We start from the raw sequence: 20,328 nt of genomic DNA on the forward strand, positions 1-20,328 counted from the left end.
GGGACTTCAACCCACTTTTTTTTTTTTTAATTAGAATCACTTACCTGGTGTCTGGATTTATTGAGGTTCAGATTCTTTGGGTCTAAGTACAGAAGGAATTCAGGGAGAGACAAAGTGATAGGCAAGAAATAGGTTTATTCAGATAGAAGATACAAGCAGGCAGGTGAGGAGGCTCTGCCCTGAGGATTGGGTGGACTACATTTTATAATCCAAGGAAAGTAGGGAGTGGGAAAAGACCCCCTTCTTCCTCATTCTTTGAGTAGATGGCAGTCTTATATCACTAGTTTTCCTTCATATCAGGTAAGAAAGTATTTGACCCTATGAGGTCAAACTAGGACGGTCATGGTGCTATTCAAATCAGCAGAAGGGTGATAACATATGCTAAGATATGTTGAATCATCAGGTTTCCATATAATGAGGATCTCTTACTTGGGAATGTCATCTTCTCCTTAAATTCCTATCCTTGGTCCTAAGGATCATTATTTAGCTGAACTTGAGTTCAGGCCTCCTTTTTATCTTTTCACTTCATGACCTGAGGCATATCTCATGCTTTTATTTATGGTTTTATAGCTAAGCAAGCCTGCTTCTTTCCACAAGATTCTGAAAACACTGCAAGTGTTCTTCCAGTGTTCCCTAGGTTTCCCTATCTGTGGTCCCCTACTGGGATTTCTACAACTACCTGTGTAACTGTCATACTCTATCCTTATCAGTGTGGCCATTAAAAAAAATGTATCTGACTGCAGTGGCTCAGATCACTGCAGAGCTGTGGGTTTGATCCCCAGCCCGGCACAGTGTGTTAAAGCTTCCAGTGTTGACAGCAGCTGCAGTGTAGATTGCAGCTGCGGCTCAGATTCAGTCCCTGGCCCAGGAACTTCCATATGCCATGTGTGTAGCTATAAAATAAATAAAATAAAATAAGGAGTTCCTGCTGTGGCATATCCAGTTAAGGATCGGGTGTTATTTCTGTGGCAGCTTGGATTCAATTCCTGGCTCAGGAACTTCCATGTGCTGTGGGTGTGGCCAAAAATAATAATAATAAGATAAAATAAAACATTCTCCTGAAAAGATCGAATCATTCGATAGGCCATTTCTGTTAGTTTTCCAGTATACCAAGTGTCTCATCCTGATATCAGCCCTAAATTCCTTTGTGGGTATGGTGTCAGTGGCTAATGACTTGATTCTTGTAGAACTGAATGGTGGGTAACATTCTATTTGACAGTCGCCTCTTTTTCGGTCTTAATTTTGACTAAGGTTTGGGAGGCATTTCATGACTAGTTTAATGGCAATATACTCATTATTGGAATTATAGGAATGCTCACTCCCAGGTCAGGTGAGGATTTAATTGATAAGCCACCCAACATGCTATTATTGGACTAAACCCTGTTTGACAGCAGTAAACAAAAGCCCCTGGACTGCCTATCTTACTAGTCTCTTATGGTCCAGGAAATGGTTCTCTCTTGTTGCTTCTTTCTATATGTAGAATTACACTATTATAATCACTGATCTTGTAGAACTCTAATCAATCCTTTCAATTAGTGTAATAATCATTAATTTTATCTGAGGCTTAGTCACACATCTGATAATGAAAGAAACAATAATCTTGTAAAATAGACAAAATACAATATAGGGAGTTCTTACCATGGCTCATCAGAAATGAATCTGACTAGTATCCATGAAGACGCAGTTTCGATCCCTTGCTTTGCTCAGTGGATTAAGGATATGGTGTTGCCGTGAACTGTTGTCTAGGTCACAGACGTGGCTCGGATCTGGCATTGCTGTGGCTGAAATGTAGGCCAGAGGCTACAGCTCTGATGGGACCCCTAGCCTGGGAACCTCCATATGCGGCTGGTGTGGCCCTAAAAAAGACAAAACAACAAAAACAAAAACACCCCCAAACAAACAAACAAAAAAGAATACAAGTAATATAGCTATTCATGTTACTGGAGTAGGCTCTTGTCTAACTCTGGAATTAGTTGTCAGAGGAGACATGTCTACTGACAAAGCAAAAGACTTCAGTGGAAAGGGGGCATTCGAGCAGGATAAGGAAAGCAAGGAGAACTGCTCTACCATGTGGCTTGCAATCTCAGGTTCTATGGAGGTGGCATTAGTTTCCAGGCTGTTTTGGGTTAGTCATCCTGCTCTTTTGGTCTGCCTCAGGGCCCGCCCTGGTGGTGTGCATCTCTCTGTCAAGACAGATTCCAGCATGAGGGTTTCTGGGAGGCTGGCAGGACATACTATGGGCTGGTATCTCCTCCTTCCTCTTGGCTCTTCCCAAATTCTCCTGGTCAGTTTTCATCATTTCTTATTGGGACCTCCTGTTGAGAGACAACTCATGCAAGTGGTTATTATCATGCCTGGCCAAGGCAGATGGTTTTGGTCAACAGTTCCCTAAGAGTTATATTAATAAGGTCTTCTGATATATGATAGTTTCTTGGTCTTTTCTTATTTTTCATGGTCTTGACAGTTTTGAAGAGTTTTGTCTGATGTTTCCCCCATGGTTAGAGTAGTATTGTTGGTTTTGGGGAGGAATATCAGGGGGTCCATATCAACATGCCATTGCTGATGATATTTTTACCTTGTTTGGTTGGTTTAGGTGGTGTCTGCCAGGTTTCTTCATTATGAAGGTACTGTTTTTCCCTTTCCACATTCTTGGAAACAAATCACTAAATCCAATCCACATTCAAGGGGAAGGAAATTAAGCTTTAAACTCCTAGTAGAAGTTATACGCATATATTATGTGGAATTCTTCTGTAAGGAGGATTTGTTCCTTCTCCCCCATTTGTTTGTTTACGCACAGACACGTGTGTACACTTTTTTCTTCCTTTTGTTTTGGCTTGGACCAGCCCCACAGCATATGGAGTTCCCAGGCTAGAGATCAGATCTGAACCACAATTGTGACCTATGCCACAGCTGCATCAATGCCAGATCATAACCCACTGTGCCAGGCATACTTATTTGATATTTGGGTTAAAATATAATACTATGCTATTTTGTTGTTCACATGTTTCCAGCTTTGGCTCTTTCAGATTGGTGCCTATTCCTTTTTTTTTTTTTCTTTATTTTTTTTTGGCTTTTTAGGGCTGCACCCACGGCATATATGGAAGTTCCTGGGCTAGGGGTAGAATTGGAGCTGAAGCTGCAGGCATACACCACAGCCAGAGCAACACCAGATCCAAGCTCCATCTGTAATCTGTGCCGCAGCTCGCAGCAACTTAGGATCCTTAACCCACTGAGGGAGGCCAGGGATTGAACCCACATCCTCATGGATACTGGTTCGGTTTTCAACCAGCTGAGCCACAGTGGGAATTCCTGGTACCTATTCCTTTAACAGCCCTCATCTATTTTTCTTCCCTTTTTAAAAAGATCCACTTTCTATATTTTGGTGTATTGCTTGAATTTTCCAGCAAAAAGATAGTATATATTATCTTTCTGACTAGAAAAGTACTGGTTATTTTTACTTTAACATTGAGGGGGGAATATATGACCACTACTTCGATGTTCCACCAATCAATTTCTGCTTGTCTACTGCTTGGCAAGGAAAAGAGACCAACAAATAATTTCTTGCAGAAGCTGCACTTCAGTGAGTATTTGTGAAAGGTAAGTAAAATGACAGCAATTGAAATGTACTTCAATAGTTTTTAAATGTGTTAAGTTTATTAAAAAGATTTTTCAGGATAGGGAGTTCCCATCATGGCTCGGTGGTTAACAAACCTGACTAGCATCCATGAGGATGCACGTTCGATCTCTGGCCTTGAAAACCCTTATTATGAACCAGCTGCTTTATAAACTTAACCGCTATTCTATTAAGTAGCACAATGAGGCATAGAAAGTTTACATAACATCCCCAAGACTATAGGGCTGGGAATGAGCTTGAATTGGAACCCACTCTAGCTTCATTATTGCCAATGCCACCCACACGAGGCGACTTTTGAAAAAAGAAAAAGTTCCTCGCCCAGTACTAAATGGCTTTATCGCCTCGTTCCCTTAAAAATTTCCCTTCGTGTTAGTATGTCTTTTAAGGATACAACATTTCCCTGTTTTAGCTTTCCCTTGAGTGCAGACCCCAAGGCCGCTCACAGCCCCAGAGCAGCAGTAATTTACTTTCAAGAAAGCTAAGGGATTTGCGGAAACAATTACCGACGCGCTGCGCAGTCAAATACCAAGGACATCTCCGATTGCCCTAGCGGCAACAGTTACAATTCAGAAATCCGACTTCTGACTTCCGGGTAAAACCGCTTCCGGCGGCACCGGAAGCCTAACGGGGACCCTTTCGGGATCGGACCGGCTGGCAGGTTGTCCTCCCGGGCCCGGAAGGTGATCTCCGCCCTGCTTCAGAATCCGGACGCCCCAGGCCCCATGTAGGAGTTGTGTAAGTGGAGTCTTTTATCCGGGTCGTTCCGGGGCGCGTGTATTGTTTGGCCTAAAGTGTTAGTGGCTCAAATGATAGACACTGTGCATTCAGGAGCATTTGACGATGTACTTAATCCCTGAGTGATCCGACTTAAAGCATAACCTGTGTTACCAACCAGAAGCCGCCGGCTGCTTCCTCTCCACGAGCTCCGTAGCAGGTGTTCCTTACACCTGGCCTTGCCTCTGCCCAAGGCTTTTTGGGATAGGGTTGGAGGCGAAGCCACCCCAGATCCTTAATTCTTCTACAGTGACTTCTTTTTATCTTTCAGATAACTTCCAAGGCTTCCAACTGTTTCAGTCAGACGTTTCCACCAACTCGAATACATTATTTTCAGCATCTTTTTTCAGATTCCATGATAAGAATATCCCAGCGACCAAAGAACACCGAAATCGGAGTCAGAAAGCCTAGATTCTAGACCTTATTGTCATCGATTAGCGGTATGACACTGGAGAAGGCTTTTGATCTCTCTCGCCTCTATTTTCCTTTTCTGGAAAATGAGGGGCTTGGAATAAGTAGCAAATAAGATTCCTTCCAGTTTTGATATTTGGTTTATTGCCCTCCAATATCTTTTTTGAATTCCTGCCTCAATGACATATCTGTGCTTGGTTAAAGTCCATGTAGGACCTTTCCTCTCATTCTATTAATCTGTGTCATTGTTAAATCTGGTTTTAGACTAATTAAAATTTTTTTTTCTTAAGGAATCTTGTGTTTCCTGAGCACTCTTTACTTCTTAGTCCACAGAAATGTACCTAAAAAAGATTTTTTAAATCTACAATTCTTGAGGTGTTTATGAATCATTATATTGGAATATTTTAAAGACAGTGAACTTGGAAGGAAGGGACTTTGACTTATTAAACTTCAAATTAACCACCTCAAATGCAGTGCCTGGAAGATGGTGCTCAGGAAATGTTTGCTGAAGAGGAAATTTGTGCTTCTTATTTATTTATTTATTTTTTTGCTTTTTAGGTCGGCACCCGAGTCATATGGAGGTTTCCAGGCTAGGGGTCAAGTTGGAGCTGTAGCCGCCGGCCTAGGCCGGAGCCACAGCAACACAGGATGCGAGCTGCGTCTGCGACCTACTCCACAGCTCACGGTAAAGCCAGATCCTTGACCCACTGAGCAAGGCCAGGGATCGAACTCGCAACCTCATGGTTCCTAGTCGGATTCATTTCCACTGTGCCACAAGGGGAACTCCTTCTTATTTTAATTACTCCTTAAACACCTAAAAGCAAAGCTGTAAAAGTCTTGTGATCAGAGGAAATAAGACTCCGGGAGAAAAAGACTGTACTGCTGAGTTTTGAGTTCTATTGTGGTTTTCTTTCAAACTCTTCTTTCATCCTGAGAGTAGTATTCAAAACGTGTTATTCAGTAGGTATTTATTAGCATCATTCAGTAGATATTTACTGGCATTATTTAGCAGGTATTTATTGGATGCCTTCTTCCCACTCTGAAGCATCGACTTTGGGAGGGGATTGAGAAGAAGGGAAAATGTCAGGGTTGAAAGACAGCTCCAGGTAGAGGGAGCATATGTAAAGTTTCAAAGATTAGAAGACAACCCATTGGAGATTACAGGTGGGACAGAATAACAACAATTTGGGCGGTAGGAATGAAGGAAACTATAAGAGTGTAAGAGACGAAGTGAGAGATTAATGGAGGGCAGATAATAAGTCCTCACATAGCATGTTGTGAAGCTGTGTATTAAGCTGGGGATAATGCCCCCTTCCCCCAAAGGGTGTTTAGCAAGGAGTTGAGTTCAGATTTGCAATTAAAAAAAAAAAAATCATTCTGGAATTCCCACTGTGGCACAGTGGTTTAAGAATCTTACTGCAGTGATTTGGGTCACTTCAGAGATGTGGGTTTGATCCCCTGCCCACCACAATGGGTTAAAGGATCCAGCATTGCCTGGAATTAACTCCTGGTCTGGGAACTTCCATATGCTGCGAGTGTGGCCATTGAAAAAAAGTTAATCTAGTTGTGATCTAGTGAGTTGATATTTCCAGAGTGAAAAAAGAACCCTTTATAAGTTTGTTATTGTTATTTCAGTGTTATTAAGGTAATAACATTAACAATGGTATTAGCTAATATTTAGAGAGTACTTAATATTGAATCCCATCTCTGAATAGACTGTGAGCTCTTTCAGGGTGGGAAGCCAGTTTACTTATTATTTTAACTCCAGCACAGTGCTTTGCATGTAGTACATATCCAATTAATATGTGCTAACTTGATTTCAATATTAACCAAAATATTTTAAACCTTTTTTTTTCCTAGGAGAAATATGAACCAGAAGATTCTGAAGTTGGAGAACTTGCTACGATTTCACACTGTTTGTAGGCAGCTGCACAGCCTGTGTCAAAGAAGAATGTTAGCACAGTGGAGGCACGTGTTTTCATCTGCTTACCCTGCATGGACGGCTCAACTGTATGCACACCCCGGGCAAACAGATGTACTCATCAGGGCTGCTTTATCTCAACAGAGGCTTCTGGCAACAAAGGAGGTAGTTACAGATTTCTCTTAATTTGCTCTTAAGATGAAAATGCCCAGAATCATGAGTAGAAATCCATTTTGAGTATTTCATCATTTAGGAAATCTCTGTGCCTGAATATTACTCTCCAGGCAGTAAATCTTTGTGATAAATCTCTGTGAGGAAGGGAAGTTCTAGTTAGTTGCCTAGTAATGTTGATGAATTTGATTACTTATATCAGTGTATAACAGTTAATTAAGGATACAGGAATTTAAATTTTAGTCTAAGGTTTAGCAGCTTCATGACTGTGATAGGTATTCTAGAATAAATCTCAGTTGTCATTCAGAGTTTGTTCTTCCCTCTTCTTTATGCATTCTGAATATTTAATAGGAAGAAAGATCACAGAAATCTCAGTTGTCTTCAAGAAAATCTAAAAAGGAGGTGGAGGTATGGATTGGAATGACTGTTGAGGAGTTGGCCAGAGCAATGGAGAAAGACATAGGTGAGCCAGATAATTTTATAAGGAAAAATATGGAAACATGGAAATACATGGTATTTTACTTGGAATAAGATTAAGGCATTCAACGATGAAAATTAGAGTGGTAGATGGTGTTAGATAATTCCATCCCCTGCCCAGGAGCTTCCACATGCTGCAGGAATAGCTAAAACAAACAAAACAAAACAAATAAAAATAATTAATTCCAATATTTTTCACTTTAGGTGACAAATCCTAGTTTCTTGGCTCTTTGCCAAATATAGTTCTCCAAGATTTTGCTCTTAATAAAAGTGGAAAACATTTTTAAATTTGAACTAACCTTTCTTTATCAGAAGTTTTGTGGGCTGAAGTTCCCGTCGTGGTGCAGCGGAAACGAATCTGAATAGGAGCCATGAGGTTTCGGGTTTGATCCCCGGCCTCGATTAGTGGGTTGGGGATCTGGCGTTGCTGTGAGCTGTGGTGTAGGTCGCAGATGCAGCTCAGTTCTGGCATTGCTGCGGCTCTGGTGTAGGCCAGCAGCTGTAGCTCCAATTAGACCCCTACCCTTGGAATCTCCATACACCTCAGGTGCAGCCCTAAAAAGCAAAAAAAAAAAAGAGGAAGTTTTGTGGGCTGTTAGAATAAGTCCAAAGAATGTTTGTGGACTGAGAGACCATGTTTATACTCATTTACTTTTCCTCTGTTTTTCTATAATTCTCTAATTTCCTTTTTTTTACACTCATTTTGTCGATATCTGTAGTGTTGTGCTTACAGAAAAATATTTGTAGTAATAACTACACTACACCTTTTTTTAAAAAATTATTTTTTAGGGCCATACTTTCGACATAAGTAAGTTCTCAGGTTGGGCGTTGAATTGAAGCTGCAGCTATAAGCCTACACCACAGCCACAGCAATGCCAGATCCAGGCCACACCTCTGACCTACAGCACAGCTCACAGCAATGCTGGATCCTTACCCCATTGAGCAAGGCCTGGGATTGAACCAGCAACCTCATAGATACTAGTCAGGTTCTTAACCTACTGAGCCACAACAGGCACTCCCAGCAACTTTTAGTAATAATATTTTAATTAGAAATGTATAGCAACATTATCTTTTTTTATTCCTTCATTGCACCATTGATGTACAGTTGGCCCTTTATATCCATGGGTTCTGCATCTGTGGATTCAACTGACTAGGAATCAGAAATATTAAAAAAAAATTTCTAGGAAGTTCTAAAAAGCAAAACTTGAATTTGCCATGTGTCAGTGACTATTTACTTAGCATTACATTGTTTAGTTACATAAATAGTCTGGAGGTGATTTAAAGTATATGGGAAGATGTGTGTAGGTAATATGCAAATATGCCATCTTTATATAAGGGACTTTTTTTTTTGTCTTTTTGCCTTTTCTAGGGCTGCTTCTGCAGCATATGGAGGTTCCCAGGCTAAGGGTCTAATAGGAGCTGTAGCTGCTGGCCTACACCAGAGCCACAGCAACTTGGGATCCAAGCCACGTCTGCAACCTACACCACAGCTCACAGCAATGCCAGATCCCTAACCCACTGAGCGAGGCCAGGGATCGAACTTGAGACCTCATGGTTCCTAGTTGGATTTGTTAACCACGGAGCCACAACGGGAACTCGCTATAAGGGAGTTATTATGTATGTAAGTCCATGTATTTTGGTATGTTGGAGTGGGGGGCATCCTGGAACCAATCCCTTCATATACTGAGGAGCTACTGAATTTATTAACAATTTAGGATTGTTGGAACAAAGATTTCATTTTATTTTCATTATAAACTGATATTAAAATGCCTTAAACAAGAAATAGCCTAATATTGGGAGGGAGGGATTGGAAGTTTGGGATTAGCAGATGCAAACTAGTATATATAGGATGGATTACAAGATCCTACTGTATAGTACAGAGAACTATATTTAATACCCTATAATAAACCATAATGGAAGAGAATATGAAAAAGAATTACTTTGTTGTACAGGAGAAATTAATACATTATAAATCAACTATATGCCAATAACACTAAAACGAAAAAGAAATAGTCTATTGTAGCAAAATAAAGTAACAAGTGAAGAAATTATTGGAAAAACGAAAGAATTGTAAATAATTCATTTTTATTGAACTGTTACTATATATTAATACTTTATATGTATTAACTCATGTAATTCTCACAGGGCTGTAGAAATAGGTATGATTATTATCCCCGTTTATAGACTAAAACACCAGGGCATAGAGAGGTTAAATAATTGCCCAGGCCTTCACAGCTAGTGTCTGGTAGAGCCAGGATTTGAACTCTGGGAGTATTGCTCTAGAGCCGGTGCTTGTAGTCACAGACCAAATTATCTCTCAGGAAGTGTTATTTTGTAAATTGTAGCAGAGCTAGAGCTTTACTGTTTATCATTCCTGAAAGCGTAACCACTATTTGTGAATATACATTTTTACAAAGAATGGAAAATTAGTACTCTGTCTTGTGCTTTTTTAACTTTGCAATTGGATTATATAGTCATTTTATAGCTAGGTAACTTTAAGAGAACAAACGGATATGGCCATATCATTCAGAATTTCTCCAAGGCAAATGGTATTGATATGACTTTATAAATGATGCTGATAACAGACTTGACTTTTAGAGCTTCGTCTTAGTGGCTTTTTTCAGATATGTATGAAAGCAGAAAGAATGGAATACTCAGCATACTGTGTACATAAGCCAGTGACAACAATTATTAATGTATAATTTAACTTTACATACTTCTATATCACTAAAGATGTTTTTTTTTAAAAACTTGGATACATACACACACACACCCATAACCATATAATTCCTTTGTATCACCAAATAAACAGAACAATTAAATATAAATTTAATCCCATGGATCAGTGCTCTAAACCCAAAACTGATTTGCTATAATTTAAATAAAAGTGTATTTGAAGCTTATTTAATATTATATTCATACCTCTTTTGAATTTAAGATAGTTTTCACATGGTGAGTTTTTTTTTTTTTGTCCTTTGTCTTTGTAGGGCCACACCCACGGCATATGGAGGTTCCCAGGTTAGGGTCTAATCAGAGCTGTTGCTGCTGGCCTATGCCAGAGCCACAGCAATGCCAGATCCAAGCTGCATCTGTGACCTACACCACAGCTCATGGCAACACCGGATCAAACCTGCAATGTCATGGCTCCTAGTTGGATTCGTTTCTACTGCGCCAAGACAGGAACTCCCACATGGTGAATTTTTTTGTTTGTTTTTTGTTTCGGCCATGCCAGCAGCATGTGGAAGTTCCCAGGCTGGGGATCAAACCTGTGCCATAGTGGTAATGCCAGATTCTTAACCTACCACTCCACAAGACAACTCATACATGGTGAATATTTTTAACTACTATATTAGCAAAGTACGTACACTCCCCTCCAGCCCCTCAGGTCAGTTAAAATAACTTGATGTAATATTTCTGGTTGAAATGCTTTGGGCACTCTTCTATATATAAATGTTTATTTACATCTTAGATAATGATAAAATAATATGTTGATACCATACGCATTTAATGTAGAGGGGAAAAAACTATCTTTGTACAAGCTACCTCTCAAAGGTTAGAATAACATATTAGAAAACTATAATTATTGAATTACTAGGGATTTTTAGCATTATTAGAAAGAGAATATACTTATTATAATTTTTATGTTTAGAAAGACTTTTTTTTTTTTGTCTTCTTAGGGCCATACCTGCGACATATGGAGGTTCCCAGGTTAGGGGTTGAATCGGAACTGTAGCTGCTGGCCTACACCACGACCACAGCAGTCAGATCTGAGTTGCATCTGTGACCTACACCACAACTCATGGCAACACTGGATCCTTAACCCACTGAGTGAGGCTAGGGATTGAACCCACGTCCTCTATGGATACTAGTCAGTCTTGTTACTGCTGAGCCACAATGGGGAACTCCTTTTTTTTTTTTCTTTCTTGGCCATCCCTTGGTATATGGAGTTCCCAAGCCAGGGATCAGATCCCAGCCACAGCTGCTACCTAAGCTGTAGCTGTGGCAATGCCGGATCCTTAGCCCACTGTACCAGGCTGGGGATCAAACCTGCATCCTGGTGTTCCCAAGACGCTTCTGATCCTGTTGCACCATAGCAGGAACTCCTAGAAAGACTTTTTTTTTTGTTCTCTGAGAGCATATCCATGTAGAAAATTTGTGTTGTATCTTTTTTTAAAAGGTGTTTTCTTGGGAAAAGATGTGCGGAGATGCACAAGGAAGGGTTTCTTGGCATTATTATGGAGTAGGATCCATGAGGTACTGAGGCTGGCTTACACCATTTTGTGAGCCAATTGGTAAATTATAAGGAATTAGATGAGCTGGTGGTTAAACACAGTCATTTAAAACTTTAAATCATATACGGAGGTAATAAAACTCATTACAGTTTTCACTTGCAGTTCCTGTGTGAGGATGTGGGTTCGATCCCTGACCTGGCTTAGTGGGTTAAGGATCTAGCATTGCCGAAAGCTGTGACATGGGTTGAAGATATGTCTTGGATCCTGTGTTGTTGCTGTGCCTGTGGTGCAGGTCAGCATCTGCAGCTCTGATTCAACCCCTAGCCTGGGAGCTTCCATATGCTGCAAATGCAGCTGTAAAAAAGAAAAAAAAATTTTTTTTCCACGTCTTAATTATTTTACTATGTTTTACTATTAATCTATGTTCTTGAGGTTATTTACATTTATTATACCTCTGTGGTGGAAATACTATTTGATGTTGTGCTGTTGCACATCTCTTTCCTTCTCTTTCTGTTCAGTGAATCCATATTGGATGCTCGAAGTATTTGCACTATGGAAATTGGGAAATGCTTATAAATCAGGGACTTTTTCTTTCTTTTTTTTTAGGGAGCCTTGTGAGTAAATATTTACTAACAACACAGCTGAATAGAAAGTTCTGTAGCTGTAATGTTCTTACTTGAAGATGCTTTTCTTTTTTTATAACTTGTCTCTCAAAATACTTATCTATAGAGTGACTGAAAGTCTGGAATTATAAAACTACTTATTTCATTATCATCACTGTACATTTATTTATTACCTACAGGGAAATATGAGTAAAATTAAAACAGAGCACATTAAATAAAATGAAAATAACAGGGAGTTCCCACCTTGGTTCAGCGGAAACAAATCTGACTAGTATCCATGAGGACTCAGGTTCAATCCCTGGCCTTGCTTAGTGGGTTAAGGATCCAGTGTTGTCATGAGCTGTGGTGTAGGTTGCAGACATGGCTTGGATCCTGCATTGCTAAGCCTGTGGCGTAGGCGGGCAGCTGCAGCTTCGATTCGATCCATAGCCTGGGAACTTCCATGTGCCCTGGGTGCGGCCCTAAAAAGACAAAAAAAAAAGAAAAGAACAAATATTTTTCCTACGTCTCATGAGTTTTGTATATCCTAAATAGATACATAAGTAAATAAGTTGTGTGTGTGTAGTCTGTGATACAGCATATGTATGTGTGCATGTATTTGTGTGTGTGTCTATATGTATATATAGTTATTTGAGGGTTCTGTTTTGTCAAATTCCCTAAACTTATTCTGGTTTGTCAGATTCCCCAAAATTGATACTTGGAAATACTTTTGTCGTCCTTCCTATACATGCACAGGGTGGTGAAAAATTTGCATTGCCTGACCTGGTCATACAGTCTGAGCTGAGGTTCAATAAGACAGCGCTCTGCCTTTGCTACTCTCATACTATCAACGAGTGTCATTTTTGTGATTTATTTAGTGTTATATGTTTTTCAATTTGTGCTTTTTGTTGGTGATTTCTCTGTTTAAAGTGGTCCCTTAGCATGGTACTGAAATGCTGTTTAGTCTTACTAACTACAAAAAGGCTATAATGTGCCTTACAGAGAAAATACATGTGGTAGATAAACTTTATTGAGGTGTTAGTTATAGTGCTGTTGAACATAAGTATATTGTTAGTGAATCAAAAGTATGCATTAAATAAGTTATCTTTAAACAGAAACACATAAAACAAGATATGATTAGCTGATGAAAATATGACCCGAGGCCGAAGGAACGTAACTTCTCTATTTCCCCTTGGATCAATGATTCAGTACTTGCTAATTCAGTGTTCTCAGTGAGTTTATAAAACAGTACCTTGAATAATGAGAATTGACATGCAGTTTAATGTTTTTATTACTTGTTCAGGTGGTTCATAAGATACATAGTAAATATTCAAATATTTATGAAATTGCAGAGATATCAGTTAATATAAATATATCATATTTTATTTTTTTACTTTAATTATTTATTTATTTATTTTTTGCTTTTTAGCGCCACATTCATGGCATATGGAGGTTCCCAGTCTAGGGGTCTAATCGGAGCTGTAGCCTCTGGCCTACGACACAGCTACAGCATGTCAGATCCAAACCGCGTCTGCAACCTACACTACAGCTCACAGCAACGTTGGATCCTTAACCCACTGAGCGAGGCCAGGGATCAAACCTGAGTCCTTGTGGATGGTAGTCAGATTTATTTCTGCTGAGCCACAACTGGAACTCCTATAATATTTTAAAGATTATTTTCTTTTCAGCTTTTTTTGGTTTGTTAACATTAGAGAAACAGCTTATATAGTTATTCTTCTTATTGAGTGTATTTTTATACAGACATTTATTAATAGAAGTCACTTTCTTGAACATTTAATTCATGATCCTAAAAGGTTTTATCTTATTCCACTCAGATTTTATATATGAATCTTTAATGAACACTGCTGTTGACATAGATTCACTAGAAGCAGACTCACATTTAGATGAAGTTTGGATCAAAGAAGTGATAAAGAAGTCAGGGATGAAGTTAAAATGGAGTAAATTAAAACAGGACAAAGTCAGAGAAAATAAAGACGCTGTAAAAAGGTAAAACTTGATTGTATATTTGTTAAAGGAATGAGACTGTATTGTTTTAGACTTTATTTATTTTATTTATATTTTGCTTTTTAGGGCTGGACCCCCAGGATATGGAGGTTCCCAGGCTAGGGGGGGAATCAGAGTTGTAGCTGTTGGCCTATGCCAGAGCTACAGCAACACAGAATCCGAGCTGTGTCTGCAATCTATACCACAACTCATGGCAATGCCAGATCCTTAACCCACTGAGCGAGGCCAAGGATTGAACCTGCAACCTTGTGGTTCCTAGTTAGATTCGTTTCTGCTGCGCCTCAATGGGAACTCCTGTTTTACACTTTTAAATGGAAAGATTTACCTTAAAATTCCTTTAGCAATTAAAATGATATGTGAGCATAGGTTAAACTTTTCTTCAAAGTGCTTGAAACATCAAAAAGTATATTGAGGTTATTATGAAACTGAGTCATTTTTCTTATTTTGCCAAATGTATATGTTGACCCTGAATTTTAAAATTTTATTTATTTATTTATTTATTTATTTATTTATTTATTTATTTATTTATTTTGTCTTTTCTAGGGCTGCACCCGCAACATATGGAGGTTCCCAGGCTAGGGGTCCAATCAGAGCTATCTATAGTCGCTGGCCTACACCATAGCCACAGCAACTTGGGATCCAGGCCACGTCTGCAACTTGAATTTTAAAATTTTATTCAATTCTACTTGTTGCTATGAAGATGCCAGTAATAGCTGGGTAGTCTATATGTTTTATCATAAGTCATCATGTGTACTGAAGAGGACAATAGTTATGTCTAATCAAAGCTGAATATTGAGTTTTATTGTTAATGGTAGTTCACAGAGGTAATTGCAAACAAATTTACTGGCTATAAAGTGTTTCTGATATTTAAGAAATGAAAATCCTTTACTGTTAATTATAGGCCCCAGGGAGATCCAGCTTTATTAATCCCAAGGTCTCCAGTTGTTGCTATAATGGGCCATGTTGATCATGGGAAAACAACATTACTTGACCAACTGAGAAAAACTCAAGTGGCAGCAATGGAAGTTGGAGGCATCACTCAGCACATTGGTGCCTTTCTTGGTATGAACACAAATTACCTTACAGTGTGCTTGGGAATCCCACATGATATTTTCTTAAACTAAGTGTTGTAGTATAAAGTAAACAAAGTAAAATGAAGGGTAAAGCTTAAAGCTGTTGGTTTGATGAAGTGTAGAGCAAGTGGTCAATAAAGTTTATTTTGTACATTCTATAAGAAGAAAATTAAACCTTTTTTATTTGAGCCCATTCTTAGTTTGGTTGAATGAGTCTAAGATTCTTCAGTGCTAGGTTGTGGTAATGCTACTACTCATAATTAAATAACAGCTATCATTTGCTGAACAGCTAATATCATGAGGTAGATAATAATATTCCTACATACATATGAACAGGCTGAGGCTTGTTTAGGTTAAGTTACTTGCTTAAAGTACACAACTAGTAAGTGGCAAAGCCAGGATTTAAACCCAAAGCTGTGAGACTCATATCCTGAGCTTCTCATTGTGTACTAAATTACCTCTGCCTGCTGTACAAGGCAGTTGTGCAGCTGGTGTTTGTTAATGGAATGGTGGCTGCCTATATAACTATTGGTCTGTTGTTTATGTAGAATAGATACCAGTTGGTACATTTATGAAAGTAGTTATATTCTAGAAATAGGAAGAGTTGTTGTTTGAAATTATTACATGAAAAAGAAAACTCTAAAAGTCTCACTGGTGTATTATCACTTTGCATTGTGGAATGATGATCTGTGTTGTTCTAATTAAGATTAATAGAAAAAATAAAATTATTTTGAAGAATTATTTAGTTGATTATGTCGTGTATATTTCTTCGTATTTAGGATGTGCATATTTGAGCCCTTTAATGTTCTTGGATTTCTATTTCCACAGTCTCTCTGCCTTCTGGGGAAAAGATAACCTTTCTTGATACTCCAGGACATGCTGCTTTCTCAGCAATGAGAGCCCGAGGTGCTCAGGTCACTGACATTATCATATTAGTTGTAGCTGCAGATGACGGAGTGATGAAACAAACTGTAGAATCCATTCAGCATGCCAAAGATGCTCAAGGTACTGTGTAGCTGATTTATGTATCAGAAATGAAGTGGCTTTAAAAAAAAAAAAAAAACTGTACTGCATAGATTAGCTATTACTACATTTTGATCATTTAATTTTCCTGGCAATTCCACAGTTATACCTGTTTTACAGATAAGACTCAAAGACAGTTGAATTTTTTTCCCACAGACATTAACTACTAAGAAAGGTGTAGTAGGATTCAACTTGGGACTTGTGACCACAGATACAGTCTTTCTTCTCCTGTTTATGTACTTGGCATGGTGTAACAATTTAGCAGTCTCAAATGCCATTTTATTTTATTTTTTTTAAATTTTGTGTCTTTTTTTTTTTTTTATGGCTGCACCTGTGGCATATGGAAGTTCCCAGGCTAGGAGTCAAATTGGAATTGCAGCTGCTGGCCTACAATATAGCCACAGCAAAGCAGGATCCAAGCCGTGTCTGTAACCTACATCACAGCTCTCAGCAATGCTGGATTCTTAATCCACTGAGCAAGGCTGGGAATTGAAGTGTGTCCTCATAGATATTAGTTGGGTTTGTTACCACTGAGGCACAATGAGAATTCCTCAAATGCCTTTTTAAAAACTTCTCATGGAAATTTAAAACATATAAAAGTAAGCCTAGAATAATAAACTCCTATGTACTCAACACCTAAGTTCATAGTAAGTTGCAAAGTGGTAATATTCTAATTGTTATTCCCAATTCATTTATTATCTGGAATTCTTCTCTGTAAGTAGACTCTCTCATCTGCTTTAAATAAGTTCTTAGAGTTCCTGTCATGACGAAGCGGGAACTAATCTGATTAGAAACCATGAGGTTGTGGGTTCAATCCCTGGCCTAGCTCAGTGGGTTAAGGATCCAATATTGCTGTGAGTTGTGTAGATCGAAGATGCGGCTTGGATCTGGCATTGCTGTGGCTGTGGTGTAGGCTGGCAGCTGTAGCTCCGATTAGACCCCTAGCCTGGGAACCTCCATAGGCCTTGGGTGTGGCCCTAAAAAGAAAAAAAAAAAAAAAAAAAGAAGTTCTTATTTGGTCAAAGGTATAAAATCGAAACTTTTGCAAAATTACTTGGCTATCTTATCCCTTATTTCTCCACTTAAAAAATTATAATAATACCACATTCATAATTTGTACATTATTATTATTCTGATATGACCCTACTTTCACTGAGAAGAAATACTGTTTTCTTGAGAAAATGTGCCTGAAGGAGTGCATCATATTCCCCTAGGTTTGCTGGCAAGAAAAAAAAAAAGGTTGAGAATCATTGATCTAGTCCAGTTTTTCTTTTTTTCTTCTCACAGCATGAAAACTAAGACCCAGAGGGTGGCAGGAACTTCCCCCAGTTATAGTTAATTTGTAATATGTTTGCATTTGGAATACAGTCTTCTATCTTTAGTGTTCCTCTCTTTACTTTTAATTCCTCAAAACTGCCTTTGTGGAATGGGCTATGTTCTTAATGATCTTAAGGACTCTAACAAAAATAAGAGTGATAAATTTGTCAAGGATACTGTAACAGAGCAATTGGCTGAGATAGTATAAATTCCTTACATCATGGAATGCGTGCTTTCTGTACCTATTCTCTGGGTGCCTTTTACATTCCTGCTTATCAATTTGGAATGACTTTTTCATAATAGTGGGTTGTGGATTGCATAGCTTTTTGTGTGTGTGTTTTCAATTTCTTTCCCTTTGATACCTGAGAAAATTGCAGAGTTGGTGAAACCAGCCAGAGAATTATCTCCTAGAATTTTGTGTGAGTTCTCTAATAAGAGGAAATGTTTAGTAAGAACAAGTAAATTATAAGATTATTTGGTTCATTCATTAAGTAAACATTTACTGAGAACCTATTATGTATCAGTCACTGAGCTATGTGTGAAGAAAGAGTTGCTATATATCCTAAAAAACAGTTTACAGTAATGATACTTAGTTCACTCCCAGGGTGAGATGTTGGGTTTTAACAATGAGTCAATAGCTCCTGAAAGGGGAGTTCCCGTCGTGGCGCAGTGGTTAACGAATCCGACTAGGAACCATGAGGTTGTGGGTTCGATCCCTGCCCTTGCTCAGTGGGTCAAGGTTCCGGCGTTGCCGTGAGCTGTGGTGTAGGTCGCAGACGCGGCTCGGATCCTGCGTTGCTGTGGCTCTGGCGTAAACTGGCAGCTACAGCTCCGATTCGACCCCTAGCCCGGGAACCTCCATATGCCGCAGGAGCGGCCCAAGAAATGGCAAAAAGACAAAAAAAAATAAATAAATTAAAAAAAAAAAATAGCTCCTGAAAGGAAGAGGCAAATGATCTAGTGATAATAGAATTGAATTAGAATTTTCTCTTGATTTTTTTTTTCTGGAGATTATTTCTAGTGTAGTTGCTGGTTTTGCTTTCAGGATTAAGGATAGGCCTTTCTTTTCCCTAAATACTGTGGTGTATTCTTTTTTTGTTTTTATTTTTTAATCATCACAAATGTCTATTCTTAATTCAGAATATTCTTATAATTGCAGTTTTGACATCTCTCATCTGGAATCCTTCATTACATGTAGAAAGCAGAGAAGGGTGGGTCTAAAGGGAGTCTTTTTAGGTCTTTTGTTGGAGAAATACATCCACTGAGTCAAGAGAACGCCAGAAAAGGTTGATGTCTTTCACTATAAATACCTGGAATTGAAGTGTCACCATTTGTACTCTTCTTAACTCTGTCTCTTTCAGTACCGATTGTCCTTGCCATAAACAAATGTGACAAAGCTGAGGCTGATCCTGAGAAAGCGAAAAAAGAACTTCTAGCTTATGATGTGGTTTGTGAGGATTATGGAGGTGACGTTCAAGCAGTGCATGTCTCTGCACTCACGGTAAGTGCAGGCATCGCAGGGCCTGTGTGTTCAGATAGGAATGCTACTACGCATAATGCACATAGAATGTTATACTTAGAGGATATTTTGAAAACATAATTTCTGTCGTTGTTTAAAAATTCTCTGAGTACTCCACAACCTGGTACCATTGCCCTAGTTTGGCAGTTTAGAAATTAGGCTCAGGGAGTCCCTGTTGTGGCTCTGTAGTAACAAACCCAGCTAGGATCCATGAGGATGTCAGTTCGATCCCTGGCCTTGCTCAGTGGGTTAGGGATCTGGCATGGTGTTGCTGTGGCTGTGGCATAGACCAGCAGCTGCCTCTCTGATTCGACCCCTGGCCTGGGAACTTCCATATGCCGCAGGTATGGCCCTAAAAAGAAAAAGAAATTAGGCTCAGAAAGGTCAGTCACCAATCCAGGGGAAACTAATGCTTTTCTTATTGCGAGACACTTGGAATGAAGAGAGTAAGTGGTAAATGCTCTGGGGATAGGATAATAGTAGGCTAAAGACCATTTTAAGCAGAAATGAAGTCCAGTTGGTAATAAAAAGTGCTTGTTTTTAATAGTAAAAAAAAAAAACCCTATAGAGTAAGTCTTAGGGTATTTAACAGCGGTTTAAACAACGTTTACTGATACAGTGTTGAAACATTTACGTTCAATTTGTTATTGATTGACTCAATGTTTCTATGAATTAAACTGCTGTAAGTTTTATACTGGTTTTGTTTGTCTGTTTGGTCGTTCTGCTTTTTAGGGCCGCACTGCAGCATATGGAGGTTCCCAGGCCAGGGGTTGAATCGGAGCTATAGCTGTCGGCCTACGCCACAGCCATAGCAGTGCCAGATCCGGCTGCATCTGCGACTTACACCACAGCTCACGGCAACACCAGATCCTTAACCCACTGACCGAGGCCAGGGATCAAACCTGTAACCTCATGGTCCCTAGTTGGATTCATTTCTGCTGTGCCACAATGGGAACTCTGAGTTTTATAATGTTATTTGTTATGAATTTCATTTCTTTTAAATTACAAAAAAAATTTTTTGGGGGTGTAAAAAACACCAAGGAAGCTCAGAACCTACTTTGTGACAGCATTTTCCAATTCTTTTGTCCTATATAGGTTGTTGCTAAGTAACAATTTCATTTTTTGTCCATTCTTATGGTATTCTATAGT

General features: G+C 39.0%; 1 protein-coding gene across 8 annotated transcripts in view; it reads left to right on the top strand.

Moving 5' to 3' along the window:
* Positions 1–3,269: 3,269 nt before the first annotated feature.
* Positions 3,270–20,328, top strand: part of MTIF2 (mitochondrial translational initiation factor 2) — a 33,548-nt gene continuing 16,489 nt past the window's right edge. For 2 of the 8 annotated variants that reach the window (XR_007135131.1, XM_047782064.1), the window contains exons 1-8: positions 3,710–4,369; positions 4,680–4,848; positions 6,680–6,905; positions 7,263–7,374; positions 14,058–14,229; positions 15,149–15,309; positions 16,149–16,325; positions 19,022–19,161. Coding sequence is in view for 7 of the 8 variants with exons in the window: in XM_047782064.1 (XP_047638020.1) it covers positions 6,687–6,905; positions 7,263–7,374; positions 14,058–14,229; positions 15,149–15,309; positions 16,149–16,325; positions 19,022–19,161 (981 nt within the window). In the remaining variant the exon portion in view is untranslated. Of the gene's footprint in view, positions 3,598–3,709; positions 4,370–4,679; positions 4,849–6,679; positions 6,906–7,262; positions 7,375–14,057; positions 14,230–15,148; positions 15,310–16,148; positions 16,326–19,021; positions 19,162–20,328 lie in introns of those variants that run through there. The other 6 variants (XM_047782060.1, XM_047782058.1, XM_047782061.1 and 3 more) reach the window with 6 other exon arrangements.

Source organism: Phacochoerus africanus, chromosome 5 (assembly GCF_016906955.1).
Source record: "Phacochoerus africanus isolate WHEZ1 chromosome 5, ROS_Pafr_v1, whole genome shotgun sequence".
NCBI lineage: Eukaryota > Metazoa > Chordata > Mammalia > Artiodactyla > Suidae > Phacochoerus > Phacochoerus africanus.